The following is a 15,164-nucleotide window of genomic DNA, read 5'->3' on the forward strand; positions in this document are numbered from 1 at the left end:
AATTTGGGGTGTCTTTCTCCTAGAAGCTTGAAGCACTGATTTGGCCCAAACCTCAGGGACAGATCTCTGGTGTCAGGTAAAGGGGTGAGGACAAGGGAAAGAGCCACAAATGGGACCGCACAGAACCCTGTCCACCCCAACACCCAGTGCAGAGATCTCCAGGAGCCTCCCCACCCTGTGGGGTTTTCTGGACCCAGCAGTTCATGCCCCACCCACCAGGCATAGGCCTGTTCTCCTGTGGCGGCTGCCCCATCCTCACCTCACGCTCAAAGCCCTTCTCCAAGAAGATGGGACCAAAGGTGTGGAAGTCATCAGACTTGGAGCAGCAGGGCCTAGGGGAATGGCAGCACAATACACCCACAGAGCCAGAGAGAGCCACACTCTTAGAGGCAGCCCCAGTGCAAGGGAAGGAGCTACTGGCCGGAGCCAGTACTCAATATCTACCATGAGGGGACTAGCCCTGCCCTGGGAGGGAGGAGGGAAGAGGGAGGAGGGAGGAGGAAGAAGGGAGGGCCACAGGCCTCACCTGGTGGAGCTGAGCCCCTCAATGGCTGACAGCATCTCGTCATCACAGTCATCTTCCAAGCGCCCCTTGGGGGATGCACTCCTAGAATTAGAGCCTCTACCTTATTACCCCAAGGACCCACTTGCCTGGAGGCTAGGGTGTGGATGGTGGACTCACCAATGGGGTCCCTGAGTTCATGAAGCCAGCAGATATTAAGTGAAGGGCCAGCAGCCCAGCAGGAAGCAGAGGACACATCCCTAACCCCCAGACCAAGGCCACCTCTGCTGGGCAGGACCAGCACAGAAGCCAGAGAAACACCTTTCCTCACCACCAACAAACACATAGCAACCCGCTGGCCCGGCCCTGGGGTGAACACACATTGGGCATTCCACCCCAACCATTCAAAGAACCTGTGACCTGTAAGTCTTGCGCCCAGAGAAGGAGGCCTGGCCTGGCCTGGGCCTGTAGGAGCTGCCCCAGACAGAGATTGCTCAGGGCACCTACCCTCAGGAGGAGCCTGGCACAGCTCCACCTGATAAGCAGTGTACAGGGAAGGTAGTGTACCTACCTATCAGGGGCACGGTGTCGACGCAGAGGAATGGCCTGAAAGTGGGAAAGAGAACCGGTAATCACTCCCTGAACACTGTCCCCCATGCACCATGGGACTGGAAGGACCAGGAGAGTCTAGGAGATTCCAGGCCCCAGTGGAGCATTCTCCAAATACCAGAAGGGAGGCTTGGCAGAAACTACCCACAATGCAGCTAAAGGGGCAAGGCTGGGACCGCGCCTTTGTTCACTGCCCCTTCTCAGGAGCATCCTAACCCAGGAACCAGGTGGGAGAGAACCAACCTTCTGCCTCCGTCCGTTGGAGATGGGGGTCTCACTGCTGCTCACACTCTCCCGGTGGTTGAGGTGTGCAAAGGGCCGGGCTGCCCCCCAAGACTCCAGATAGCGGGTTACACGCACTGAAGCCCGCATCTTCAGAGTAGCATCCCCCTTGGGCTTGGAGAGGTGGTGGCTGGGTGGGGGTGGCTGCTGGCTCTGTAAGCACAGACATCACGTGTCCCACCTGTTCCCCTCTTGATCATCCCTGGCACACATGCGGAGCACTGGCTGGTCTGGTAAAGGGGAAAATGTTACTTTTTTTTGAGCCTATAGTATTCTTCGAGCATGGGCTGGCCTGGGTACTAGCTGCAGCCCTCAGTTTTCATCCCTGCCCCAGGCCAGGAAGAGGCTGATGGCCACACAGCTCAAGCTCGGGCTTTCTTGAGGAAGGGGTAATCAGAAGCCCTGCTCGGCCCACCCACATGTGGCTCACACATGCTCCTTCCGGTGAGAGGAACGGGAAAAAAGATGTGTGCTGGCCTGAACCCAGAGACACAAGCACTAAGGCACAGGCCCACTCTAGGGCAGCCTTTGAAGGCCACACCCAGCCTCATGTTAGCTCCAGGCTCATTGGCCACATGCTTGCTGGGCCCAACACATGCTGGAATCTCAGTGGCTTAGCCAGACCCTGAGTGAGGGTCCAGCTCTAACTCCTGCCCTTGTGCCTCTGAGCCCCAAGTCCCCCTTAACACATGCCTGGGCTCAGACAGGGTCGCCAGGTATAGCAGGAGACAAGAGAGGAAAAGAAAGAGCCCCAAAGTCATCAGACACAAGCTTAGGCCACCTTGTGTCTGCTGAGACTCTTGTCTCTCCCACTCCCAGCATCCTGGACCCCTCCCTCAGAGCTGTCTGTCCCCTCAGACCTGCCAACATCAATAGGCAGCAGCCACCTACAGCCCCAGACCGGGCCAAAGCACAATGGCAAATTTACTGGAAACTTCCAGAGTCTCTGGGAATAGAAACCTCTTTAAACCCTCACCGCCCACCATCACGCAAGTCCTAGGGTCCATGCAGAGGACAGCCAAGCCACACAGTGAGGGTGAGCTGCTAGGTCTGGAGGTGAGAACCTTCCTCTGAGGCTCCTCTACTGCTAGTAACTCTGGTCCCATGCTGGCTGGAGACAGGGACGAGGAGAAACTGCTACAGTCCCCTCTAAACTGCCAGCTACATAAGTGAGCAGAGGACCCGAGCTGGCGAGAGGGACCAGGGCGGGGCCGCACAGATGCTGCTGTCTCTCTAGAGCTTGGCTGGAGTCTGGCCAGCATCCTGCAATTCTCCTGGCTCAGTCTGGCAGCCCTGGGGGTGGGCTTTGGAACTATGTCTGCAAATGTCTTTGAGGTTGGGACTTCATCCATTTCAAAGCCACCACGTGCATGCTCAGAGCAGAGCTGGGTGGTCCGCAGGCCGGAGGGCCCGTGGTCCTTAGCAGCACAGAGTGAAATAAATAAGGAAGAGGATAAATAAACAGGAACACGTGGCAGGCCGGAAGACCAAGGAGGAGGGATTCTCTCGTGTGCAGTGGCTGCCCTGGGGACATTGGCAAGATAAAGGGGACATGAAGGAGCCAAAGCAGAAAGTGCAGGCTAGGTGGGCTTGCAGGATGCCCAAGGGCCAGGACCAAGAGAGCTGGAAGAAGCCCCTGCCAGCATTCTTGAGAAAAGTCCAAGGATGATTCTGGAGGTCAAGGCCACAGACAGCAAAAGCAGCAGATTGCCAGCTTGGAGCAGTCAGCAGACAAGCACAGCTGCCTCTCTAGTTGGGCCAGCAGGGAGAGATGGGCTCCAAGAGACAAGGCAATGTGAGCCATCCATCCAAGAACCCCAGACCTATTGACTCCAGGAGCAGGCTGCCTGGCTACCCCTGCTTCCCTGAGTCTTCACAGGGGTTCCTGACTCCTGCAATTAGCCTCATGGAACTGCATGTGCCTGGAGTTGCTGACATGGCCCTTGCTCCCATACCTTACAGCAACACAAAGAGGTCGTTCCTCGATGCCTGAATGTTCCCAGTTCAAGGAAGTGCCCTCCTGTTTTGGAGGAGGGCACTAGTCTCTACCACCTCACCACAGTCTTGAGGGTCAATGACCAATAGTTGGGACCTGCCCCCAGGCTGCCCATCTCCCACCCACCCCCAAGCCCTCGTACCCGGGGATCGATCACCAGGTAGGTTCGGATGTTCATCTCTTTCAGATAGGGGTCTCGCTGCTCCCCATGCCCATCCTCCACCTCATACGCCTTGTCCAGGTGATTCAATGTTGCCTCTGTGATGTGCACCCGGCTGAGGAGACACATGTCAGATCAAACAGTATGGCCCAGGCACCCACTTGGGGGATACCTGCTCCATCCTCTGCTTCCACACCCAGCCCCACCCTGATCACCCTGACCTTGTCCCTGCCCTGCTGAGCCTCACCCAGGGACTCCAGCTGCCTCCATCCTGTTGGCCAGGGACACATCATGGGACCACACATCATACTGCCACTTACGGAGCCCGATGACCCCACATAGCACATTCCCGGAGTGAATGCCCACACGCATACTGATGTCCACGCCCGTGGCCTCACGCACCTGCCTGGAGCAAAGATGTCTGTCACCTACTGTTGCTTCAGAACCTCACTGAAGGTCTTGGGTATTGCAGGTCACCAGGGAGGGAGACAGAGCTTCCTCAAAAAGGCCAAGCATCCTGTTTCCAGGAGTGTGCAAGCTCACATCCAGCTCAAGGGTGTAAGACTTAGGGTACCACTTATGCCGATGGAACTCATTCTGTCCCTAGAGTCCCTTGCCTAGCAGTCCTGGTTGGCTCTGAAGAGGCTGCCAGGGTGTAGGTAGGGGGTGCTAAGCCCTACCCAAGACCCAGCATAGACAAGGACTCTGGGGGCTTCTCTATCCCAACTACAGGAAGTGAGAGCCCCGCACAGTATAAGGAGCCTCTAGGGTGGAGCCTTCCAGGATAAGGATGCACCTCTGGGCATGAGCAGAGCTCTGCACACCACAGGCAAGCTGGTGGTTAGGGACACAGGCCCACCAGCACCTGTGTCCATCGCTAGAACTGGGGATGAGCTGAAGCTACCCAGGCTAGAGCTAGCAAGAGCAAAGCTGCCTCCATAGAGTGCAGAGTGGTGACCAGCCATTGTCACATGGCAGGCATCTTGGGCGTTCTGCACAACTATTGGACTCACTTGGGGACAGTTCTGGAGGCACAGCAAAGTGGTCCTGGGTTGGTATTTCCTCTGCTCCTAGACAGACCACCTCACCACCTCATGCTCCTTTCTTCCTGCACGCCTCACCATCAGATCGATGCCAGCAGAAGGGCCCAGAAGACCCAGGCCACCCTATTGCTGGAGAGTGAATTCTCTGGCACCAGAAACTTCTCAGAGGAGCGGGAAGCAGACAGGATCCTGGAGCTGGACCTTGCCTCTGGAAGGCCTTCCTGCTATCTGTCCTGAGCATCTCTTACTGTCTTAGTCCTAAGAAGAGTGGAGCCAGCTCAGCTTTTTGAGACCAGGTCTCTCTATATATCCTGGAAATTGCTATATAGACCAGGCTAGCCTCAAACTCATCCTGCCTCTGCCTCTGCCTCCTCGGTGCTGGGATTAAAGGTGTGCACCTCTGTGCCTGGCCTAGCTCAGATTTTTTTTAGACACTTCTAGGACTTGAAGCCACAGGTGGGCCCAGAGACGGAAGGCCAACAGAAGGAGTTTAAATCTTCCATATGGCACGCTGTGAGAATCCAGGTAAGCCCCATCCACCCCACCTCCGTTTGTAGTTTGGCAGGGCACATGATTCTATGCCCTGGGTACCTACTTAATGGCCTCGCAGATGTCCAGACCCATCTTCACACAGTTGCGGGCATGTGTGGGCAACGACACAGGCAGGCCTGACACGCAGTAGTAACAGTCACCCAGGATCTTGATCCGCATGCACTCATTGGCCTGCAGGGTAAACGAGCAAGGGGCACGCTCAGGGCAGGTCTGGGGTTAGCCGGATTCCTCCCCGCCAGGATCACCTTCAACTGTTGCTCAGCAGCTGCTACAGAACCTGGCAAGAGGAGTGGGGGCCAAGGACCCGGAGAGACCTAACCAGGAACCCAGATGAAAGCAAGGTTTGGGAAGGGCTATGCAGGAAGGACTGCCTTTGTTTCTCCACACAGTGTTTCATCATCTCATGTAATCCTGGCCAGGTAACAGGACATAGCAGCAAACTACAGAGTTAAATCCTGTAGCCGTGGAGCGCATGTGCTAGCAGGAGGTTGGAACTAAATCAATACAACTGGGAGATGCACTTAGAAGATGAGGCACTAGGAAAAGACTATGGGCCTAAGAGACCACAGCCCACACAGTACTAGAGCATCCCAACACATATGTGCAAAGGCCCCTGGGCCAGGAACCCACTTGAAATCAAACTAGGGCAACCAGCGTGGCTGAATTAGAGTAAGTCAGGCAGGAATTGTAGCAGACATTCTACACAGAGATCAGCAGGAGTTAAACCAAGAGATGCTGAGCTGCTCCACCTGGGGGAAGGGAGGAGCAGAGAGGGGCCGACCAAGGGTGAAACTGGGTCCCCACAGGAGTGTTCAGGGAAGGAGGGCCCTGGATGGGAGTCAGCAGTCGCACCAGACACAGTGCTGAAGTCACCTGGAGGAGCCTGGGGTGAACACCGGCATTTACTTTACAGCTTCTTGCACCTGACCCTCCCCCTTTATCCCAGGTGCCCCAACAGGCAGCCCTGCTCTCTGGCTCTCCTGGAGAGGAGTGCAGGGCTGGAGCAACGCTAAGTTCCTCCGCCAGGGGTGAGGGCCAACCGTGTCCAGGCCAGCCCGTCTCTGTGTCCAGTCAGTGTTTAACTGATCCTCCTGACTGCTCTTGGAAGCACAGAACTCGTGGGCTGTGAGTGCCAGAGGGCGGGCCCAGACACATGGCTCAGTACCAACACGGAGAGATTTGGTAAAGGATGAAAAGCCATTCCTGGTTGGTACTTCCCAGGCTTCTCAGCACAGGAAGGACAAATCCCAGTCTTTGCCTAGACCACTGTGTCCTTGTCTGTCCCCTCATCCTCTGTTCTGCACACACTGAGACTTGTCCATACCTTGGAGAGCTCTGTTCCCCTGAGGCCTGTTCCACCTGAGGCCTGTTCCCCTCCCCACAGGCTTCTCTCTCTCTCTCTCTCTCTCTCTCTCTCTCTCTCTCTCTCTCTCTCTCTCTCTCTCTCTCTCTCTCTCAGACAGGATCTCACTGTGTAGTCTTGGCTGGCCTGGAACTTGCTATGTAGAGCAGACTGGCTTCACACTACACCATTCACCTAGAAATTGTCAAGCTGAGACTCTGAAGGAGGCCGAGGCATTCTGGTTACTCCCAGACCCCCAGGTAAGGCAAAAACTGCCAGAGTAGACTCCATTTCCTGCAGGTTGCAAATCTAAGCCCCCAGCTGAACTTCTGGGCCCATACACACCCTAGGCGCGCACACTGTAACCCGTTCTCCTGCTAAGGTGGGAACAAGTTTCTGTGCCTTGGCACACCACTCACACGGAGTACTTGGGAAAACCACCTACTATCGAGACAATAAAATTCAGCCTCAGTTCCCCCTCCCCATCCCCCATTCCCTCCCTGCCCCCCCCACCCCTACCCTCTGCTCATGCAGCATATAAAGGCAGCAGCCAGCTAATGGCATGCCCAGGCTCACCTTAGCAATCTGGTCAAACTTCCCAAACAGCTCGTTGAGCACCACCACCAGCTCCTTGGGAGAGCAGTCGCTGGCCAGCCTCGTGAAGCCCACGATGTCTGCATACAAGATGCTAGTCCGGGTGGACAGGGCTTGGATCAGATCCCTGAGAGGTGGCTCTGCCTCTTCCCCCGCTCAGCTCCAAAGGCCAGAAGAGGTATCCCCAGCCAGCTTGATCTGTCCTAGTACCAGAGCCTTTCGCTACAGCCGCACGGAGCAGACCATCTACAGCCTGGCACTGCTCAGCTCCCAGCATCCTTCACTCTCCCTGAACCTGCACCCAGGGAGTCAAGAGTCCTGAACTCCTAGAATATAGTTCCTTCCAACCCTCCCCAGGCCCTTGAAGAACCACAGGTGAGCAAGCTGAACAGTAGTGGTTCTCAACCTTCCTAAAGCTGTGACTCTTTTATAGTCCCTCATGTTGTGGTGACCCAACCCCCAACCAAAAAATTATTTTTGTTGCTATTTCATAACTGCAATTTTGCTACTGCTGTGAACTGTGATGTAAATATGTGTTTTCCAGTGGTCTTAGGTGGTCCCCCCAAAAGGGTCTCGATCCATGGGTTGCAAAACACTAACATTGAGGTTCCAGGAGATAAGTGCTAATGCCCTCAGGACTCACTATGTTCCATGGCCTGTAAGTTCCCAGACAGATAGATGGATCCCTGACTTATGCTGATAGATGTCTGCTGGCATATAGTTCTGGCCCTTGGGCAGAGACCAAGGCGGAACTCAAAGTGACCACACTACACCTCACAAGAGATCCTACCCCCTGTCAAATTAGTAAAGCCAGGTAAGGCCAGGGGCATGTGGTCACCAAACTTGGGGGCTTCACTTCCTTTAGGAAAAATCGTTAGAAAGGTCCTCTTCGGAGTGTCCAGCTAATTCCCATGGATTGCTATCATTTTAGAGGGACACTGGGTTTTCTTACCCCTATACCACCCTAGCCCTTTGATAACCCTGGTCTAATCCATCCCCCGAAGAAACAAGGAGAAACTGAGGCCCAAGGAAGGGCCAATCCTGTATAGACTGAAGCTCCCTACAGTGAACTATCTCCCTAGAACCAGGGGAATGGTGGCCAAATCCCCAGAGGATGCACACTGCACATTTCCAAAGCTGCCCACCTGACGTTCTGGTGCCGCTTGACATAGAGGCTGTGAAAGTTGTTGTCGGGCATGTAGTGTCGGTCACCACCCTCTTTGAGGCGCTCAATGATGGCCAGCTTCATGCCCATGGAGATGTGTGCTGGGAGCACTGAAAGAAGCAGGTTCTCCTGGACAGAGGAGGGCAGACCAGTGGGGGGATCAGCAGGGACAAGCAGAGTATTATGAGGCCCTAGGCTAGCCACCTAGACATCTTTCTTCCCTCAAGTTCTGCCCACAAAGCCTTTGTTTCCTGTGCAGTTATATCTATGTGGCATGGTGGGGTACATGCCGCCCCTCTCTCCAAAGATCCCAGGAACAAAACCTGCAAGGGATCAGTCATATGGGCCACACAGGCAGTACTCAGCCCAGTGAAGGGTGGACAAGCTGGGGCATATAGCAGTTCGGGAGCGGGAGAGAGGATGCCGGTCCCTACCTGCTGGCGCTTCTCCACACGAAGCTTCCGACGGATCTGGATGCATTTGACGGTGTAGATAAAGAGATCCCTGGACGCGTCCTGCAGCTGGTGCTTATGGAAGGCACCCGTGAAGTTCCCACCCAGGAGGATAACGGCATTGGCCAGGAGCTGAGGGCAGCCAAGCGCAAGGTTCAGCACTGTCCAGTCGGCACATTGGCTCGTACTAACCCCACATGGTGAGAACATGGTGGCATCCGTCCCTGCTGCCTGACCTATAAATACTCTTTAGGTTGTCATTTTTCCAGGGTTAGGCAGAAAACTGAAACCCAGACAATGACTGATCCCTAATGAGATGCTGTGACCACAGGGCCAGGACTTGAGCCTTCTACCCTACCAGACATATGCCCTGGTCATTAAGCATCCAGGATGTCAAGGACGTCCAAGGAGATGGTCACTTCACTGAGCCCCGAACCCAGCCACTGAAGGCACAGCACCCAGCTGGCTCCCCAGAGCTCAGATCTCTCCCCCAAAAGTGGCCATCCAGGCTAGTCAGAAGGAAGACACATCCCTACACCGCAGTGACATGAAGGGGGTGGGGCAGGGAGCATATTCACTCAACAGTGTCACCACATTAGGACCCTGGGGACTGACGCTCAGGGCAGGATCTCACCACAGCAGGACCCTGAGCAGCAGCTAGGGCCTGAGTCCACAGAATATCCTAGACCAGCAGTTAAGACAGCCCGGACAGGGTCCTGCCTGTAGCCACCCGCCTGCAAGCACAGTCCCAAAGTTCAAGCCCCACCAGGCCAGAGCCTGCTCCCACCCAGCCTCTGTCACCCTCACCTGCAGCCCCAGCTGAGTGCTAGACATGGACATCTGGAAGGCTCTTGTCACAGCTCCAAACACCAGGAGATGGGAGACCGTGGAGGTCACGCCTACCACGATGGCTGCCCTCCTGCTGAGAGGCAGTAGTGCGTACACCACAAAGACGACGAACAGGAAGAAAGGCACCTGGGGACAGGGCACCCAGAGAGTCACATGATCTAGGACCCTCATCCGAATGTTACCTGGGACATCCCCAACCTGGGACCTCTCATCTCTCCCCTACACAGTGAGGCACAGTAAGAGATACACAGCAGGACAGGAGGACCTAGACCACCTTGCTCATCATCTGAATACTGAGTTACTGTGTGTGTCGGAGCCCTTGGCTGTTGGCCTGGTAACCACTGGATGGGGCTGGGTCCCTTGTTGCCTCCCACAGGTGGTGTGGCCTCACTCCCCTGGCCCTTCAGCCTATGGTTTCCTGAACCTGACCCAGCCAACCGCAGAAAAAAGAACATGCTGTGATCACAGTATGCCGTGCTACCTCTCTGCAACTGTGACTCGTCAGGCAGGCCAGTGCAACTCAACCCCAAGGTTCAAGCTGGTTGAGAAAGGTCGCCAGCCTTTACCTGGGATGGCTAGCCTAGTAAGTGAGCAGCCATCTCAGCCTCCACTTGGGGATAGTAGAAGAAAGCAGAGGCCAAAGTATCCAGGCTGCTAAGGCAAGAGCCAGCCCTACTCGGTTCTTCCTGGCACACCAACCCATTGATGCCTTTCACTTCCTTGGGTTGGAATTCTGTCACCTCTAACCAGACAGGTTCTACCCAAAATGCCAGATACTCTAAGGGGGCCTCCTCTGAGAAGAGAGACAACTCAGGGCCATCTGAATTCCAGCACCATAGTCTGCAGGGAGAGCCCCTGCTACAGGCTGCGTTGGCCCACTTCCATGAGTCCACTGTTACGAGTGGGCAGAATGTGCCAACTGCATGTTCCAGATGCTGGTACCCAAGCCCAGGGACATCAGCTCCCACCATTACCTGCTCCCACGCATGGGCTTCATTCTCCAAAGAGTCCCACATCAGCACGGAGCCTAGTACCATGAGGCAAGCCCAGGTGAGTAGCGCCAAGGCCCGCAGCCACCGCTGCACCAGGCACTCGACATACACCAGCACATAGAGAGCCACAAACAGCGTCAGCATGAGGAACGCAGTGCCCAGGACAGCCTGGTGTCTGCGGAGATCCTGGGTAGAGCAAACACACACAGAGTATTCGGACTTTCTCCAATGGAGCACCCCCTCATCCAGGAAGTCTACCCAGAATCATAGCAAGCACCCTCCACACAGCAGTGTTGCGCTCCCCTGACACCTGGTCTCCCCACTACCTCGGGCCTGTGTGCACTCTCATTTCTGCTTGCTAGAAGTGCCTTTCCCAGCCACTGCATCAGCTTAGGCATCCCCACCCCGCCCTAAGAGATCACTGCTCCCTGTGGAGGAAGGGTGACCACAGGAGCCAGAACCAGGCTCTTCTCAGGCAAAGCCTTGTTTAAGTACCCGGAGGAATTTATGTCTAAGGAGGGCTTTGGAGGGGCACAAAGAACAGGTATCCCACACAGGGACAGCACTGGAGTAGAGGTGAAGAGAGAAGGGTCAGGAAAATAAATGTACCCAGAGATCTTGGGTCCCCTACAGAGCCTGGGCAAGAGGAGGATGAAGGCACCACCAGCCTCTGGCAAATGACAGGAAAGTGGCATCTAAGTTGTAGCTGCAAGGACCTGTTGTCCCTTTCCACTCCCTGAAGGACACTGGCTCCCTGAAACAGAACTCCCTGCAGCCTCTGATATTAGTTCAGGAACTTCTGACTGCACTTACTACAATCAGCAAGAACATGAAGATAAACAGAAAACAGGTTCTCAGTCATACTGGCCACATGCTGAGGGACTGACAGCTGCACAAAGCTAGTGGCTTCAGCAAAGCAAGGGGACGGGTCAGGAGCAGTGCCCATAGTATCTGCCTCAACAGTGGTAAAGATTCTACGCCAGCACTTAGGAGGATGTGAACTCAAGGCTAGTCTGTGCTTCATAATGACACCCTGTCTGTCTGTCTGTCTATCTATCTATACATACATACATGAGAAAAAAAGGAAGAAGAGGATAATGAGGAGAAAGAAGGGGAAAGGAAGAGGAAGAAGAGAAAAAAGAGAAGGGAAAGGGGGAAGGAAAAGGAAGATGAGGAAGAAAAAATTCTGAGATTATAGATTCAGAGAGGAATACAGAGATTGATTAGTGATGCCTGCCATGGTCAGACAAGGGAAGGAAGTAACATATAATCTGGTTTTTTTTTCCCTCTGTTTCTTTTCTTTTTTTCTTTCTCTTTTCTTTTTCTTTCTTCTTTATTTGTTTTTCTTTCTTTCTTTTCTTTCTTTCTTTCTTTCTTTCTTTCTTTCTTTTTTTTTTTTTTTTTTTTTTTTTTTTTTTTTTTTTTTTTTTTTTTTTGAGACAACGTTTCTCTGTGTAGCCCTGGCTGTCCTGAAAGTTTCTCTTTAGACCAGGCTGGCTTTGAATTCATGGGGATCCGCCTGCCTCTGCCTCCCAAGTTCTGGGATTAAGGGCATGCATCACCACCACCCAGTTTGACCCAGATCTTTTAAGAGATTGAATTTCATGGTGAAAAAAAATTGAGAGTGATTTATTTTGTACAATTAATATAATAGCTAAAATCAACCAGACTCGAGATCAAATTCACTTGGGCTTGTTTTCAACCCACCTAGCAGTTCACAAAGGAAGGAGATGATGCTCCAGGCAGGCATCAACATGCCGAAGCTTTCCCATCAGAGTGGGAAGGCTTGGTGCCACTGCCCGGGGCCTTACCTCATGGCTGAAGGCAATGCTGATGAACGCAATGCAGGTGGCCACGGCCACCAGGAGGAGCAAGAGCAGTAGTGGCCCGTGCAGGCTGGTGAGCCGGTACTTCTCATAGAGCGCTGCCTGGTCGGGTCCTTCATCACCCTCATTTAGGAAGTAGCGCCCCTTGGCTGGCATCCTCTTCTCCAGTGGCCTGATCCAGCAGCCTGCTCAGGAGCCCCACGGTCTGAGATACATCTGTCAGCTGACACTTTAGTGTGTGGCCTAGGCTTCTACCCTTTCTGAGGGTATCAGGCAGGACTGGACAGAGGCACCTAGAGCCCGTGGCTCCATGAGCATGTGACACCTGCTCCAGCCACTGGGTTCTGCTCACTGGTGTCTTCAGGGTGTCTAGGAGGAGCTGACAGAAACTTCCAGGTCCTCAGCTCTGTGGAGACAAAGCAGAAGGGCTGGCATGAGGGAAGACGGGGCCAGGTGAGGTCTTTTGAGAACTACAGCTCCACACAGTACCTGGGCATATGTAAATTCAAAGTCATTAAAAATGGAATTATGGAAGCCAGGTGTGGTGGCACGCAGGAGGCTGAGGCAGGAGGATTCTGAGTTTGAGGACAGCCTGGACTATATAACAAGACCCTATCTAAGTAATTCCCGCCCCCATCCCCCTAGTCACACAGTCACTTTCTAAGGGCCACAGGTGTACCAAACTTGTGGCTACTACAGTGGGTGGCACAGACCACATTCTTTCATCACCTGGAGACTGGCACAGTGCACCGCCACCCAAAGCCTTACTAAGCCACTTCCTGTTTGGTGACTGACTTCCCAGCATCCTGTGCATGCTATGAGGCTAGGCCACCAATCTCTAATGATCTCCACAGAGCTCCTAGCTCCATCTTCCTTTGTTCCCTGAGCTTCACATAGAGCCCCCAGCCCGATCAGATGACCATAGTGTGGGATCTGGTCTAACCTCTGCTCTGTTCCCAGGGTCCCTGTGTGAACAGCATACTCTCTGGATGCCTGGGGCTCCGTCTATGTCTTCAGATCCACAGGGTCCCAAACTAAGATCCTGGCAGCCCAAGACTTAAGGAGAATCTCAGCATCCAGATGCTTTGAGGACACCAAGGAGCCACAGGCTCCGTATATTCTATTATATATACACACACCAGCATACTCGGTATTCTATTATATATACACACACCACACACACCAGCATACTAGGTATTCTATTATACATCCATACACCAGCATACTAGGTATTCTATTATACATCCATACACCAGCATACTAGGTATTCTATTATACATCCATACACCAGCATACTAGGTATTCTATTATACATCCATACACCAGCATACTAGGTATTCTATTATATATATACAAACCAGCATACTCGGTATTATACTGTGTTACTAGGTACCTACATGAGACTGTTTTCCTTTTTAGATTTATTTTTACTTTTAATTACGTGTGAAAGTGTATGTATGCCACATGTATAAAGTCGCCCACAGAGGCCGGAAGAAGGCATCAGATGCCCCAGAGCAGTTGTGAGTCACTTAATATGAGCTATGGGAACTGGATTCAGGCCCTCTGTGAGAGCCCCAAGTAATCTGTTCGATATTGGTTCTAACAATTTGAATTAATTCAGCCCCCAAAATTGGGAATCTGCGTGTCCAAATGCTGAATATCCTTGTCCCCAATTGTTTTTTGATCGATCAATAAAGAGCCAACAGCCAATGGCTGGGCAGGTAGACTGAGGCGGGACCTTTAGATTTTCGCAGACTAGGAATTGGGAGAAAGGAAGGAGGGAGTCACCAGGATTCGGAAGGGACAGATCAGATTTAGAACTATAGAAGGGAAATCATCCGAAATGTAGGTGAGAAGGAATGAGGCCCCTGGAAAAGCTGCCCAAAAGCTCCTCAGGCAGCAAAGACTAGGGAGCCGCCCAGAAGGAGTCAGAACAACAAAGATAAAATATAGAAAATACAGAATTAGAGGGTGTTAAGCCAAGAGTACTGGAGGGAAATGTGTGCTAGCAGAGGGGAGGATTAGAACTGCTCACCTTTGAGGTAGTCAAGGCATTTAAATTAACTGGCATGAGTGAGAGAGAGAGAGAGAGAGAGAGAGAGAGAGAGAGAGAGAGAGAGAGAGAGAGAGAGATTTGTGAATCTAGAGGACTCTGGCGGGTGGCTGGGAGCACAAAAGTGGTTCATCTAAACTTCACTGCTATAACTCTTAACCACCAGGCCAACTCCCCAGCCCAGATGAGTTTTCTCGTAGGTTTGCTGTTTGTTTGTTTCTGTTTGAGACAGGGTTTCTCTGTGTAGCCCTGGCTGTCCTGGAACTCACTCTGTAGACCAGGCTGGCCTCAAACTCAGATCCCCCTGCCTTTGCCTCCTGAGTGCTAGGATTAAAGGAGTATGCCCCCACTACCAGGCTTGAGACGTGTTTTCTTAAAGGGACCCAAGCTCTATCATTGAGCCTTCAACTCATTCTGTAACCCAAGAAGTCCTTAAACATGCCATCCTCCTGCCTCATCCTATATTATATAACTGGGATTACAGGTATGCGCTAGCATGCCTGGCCCACCAATACAGATTTATGAAGTTTGCAGACTCTACCTCATAGGACAGAAAGTAAAGTCAGGAAGGGACAAGGCAGTCTTTACTACAGGTGGACTCCAGCTAGCAGCAATATGCTTGTCATCATCATTCATCAACATAACTGTGTATTCCCAAAGGCTTTCTTAGCCAGCCTGCAACGTGCCAGCCCAGGCTACCTGCTTGTGGCACAGGCTGTTATAGCTATTCTTGGTTGTCAACTTGGC

At 53.1% G+C, this 15,164-nt stretch overlaps 1 protein-coding gene across 4 annotated transcripts in view; it reads right to left on the reverse strand.

Annotated features, from left to right (window-relative positions):
* Positions 1 to 15,164, reverse strand: part of Adcy7 (adenylate cyclase 7) — a 54,740-nt gene that overhangs the window by 8,324 nt on the left and 31,252 nt on the right. For 3 of the 4 annotated variants that reach the window (XM_021169503.3, XM_021169505.3, XM_021169502.3), the window contains exons 4-16: positions 12,350 to 12,770; positions 10,521 to 10,724; positions 9,505 to 9,672; positions 8,680 to 8,829; positions 8,226 to 8,374; positions 7,063 to 7,174; positions 5,188 to 5,315; positions 3,797 to 3,955; positions 3,532 to 3,664; positions 1,355 to 1,546; positions 1,074 to 1,108; positions 527 to 607; positions 260 to 332 (exon numbers count right to left, since the gene is read on the reverse strand). In XM_021169503.3, coding sequence (XP_021025162.1) covers positions 260 to 332; positions 527 to 607; positions 1,074 to 1,108; positions 1,355 to 1,546; positions 3,532 to 3,664; positions 3,797 to 3,955; positions 5,188 to 5,315; positions 7,063 to 7,174; positions 8,226 to 8,374; positions 8,680 to 8,829; positions 9,505 to 9,672; positions 10,521 to 10,724; positions 12,350 to 12,520 — 1,755 coding nt within the window. In that variant the 5' untranslated portion in view covers positions 12,521 to 12,770. The remainder of the gene's footprint in view (positions 1 to 259; positions 333 to 526; positions 608 to 1,073; positions 1,109 to 1,354; positions 1,547 to 3,531; positions 3,665 to 3,796; positions 3,956 to 5,187; positions 5,316 to 7,062; positions 7,175 to 8,225; positions 8,375 to 8,679; positions 8,830 to 9,504; positions 9,673 to 10,520; positions 10,725 to 12,349; positions 12,771 to 15,164) is intronic. The other variant, XM_029480488.2, reaches the window with a different exon arrangement.

The sequence above is a fragment of the Mus caroli genome, unplaced genomic scaffold (genome assembly GCF_978045245.1).
Source record: "Mus caroli unplaced genomic scaffold, Mus_caroli_1 scaffold_10, whole genome shotgun sequence".
Classification (NCBI taxonomy): Eukaryota; Metazoa; Chordata; class Mammalia; order Rodentia; family Muridae; genus Mus; species Mus caroli.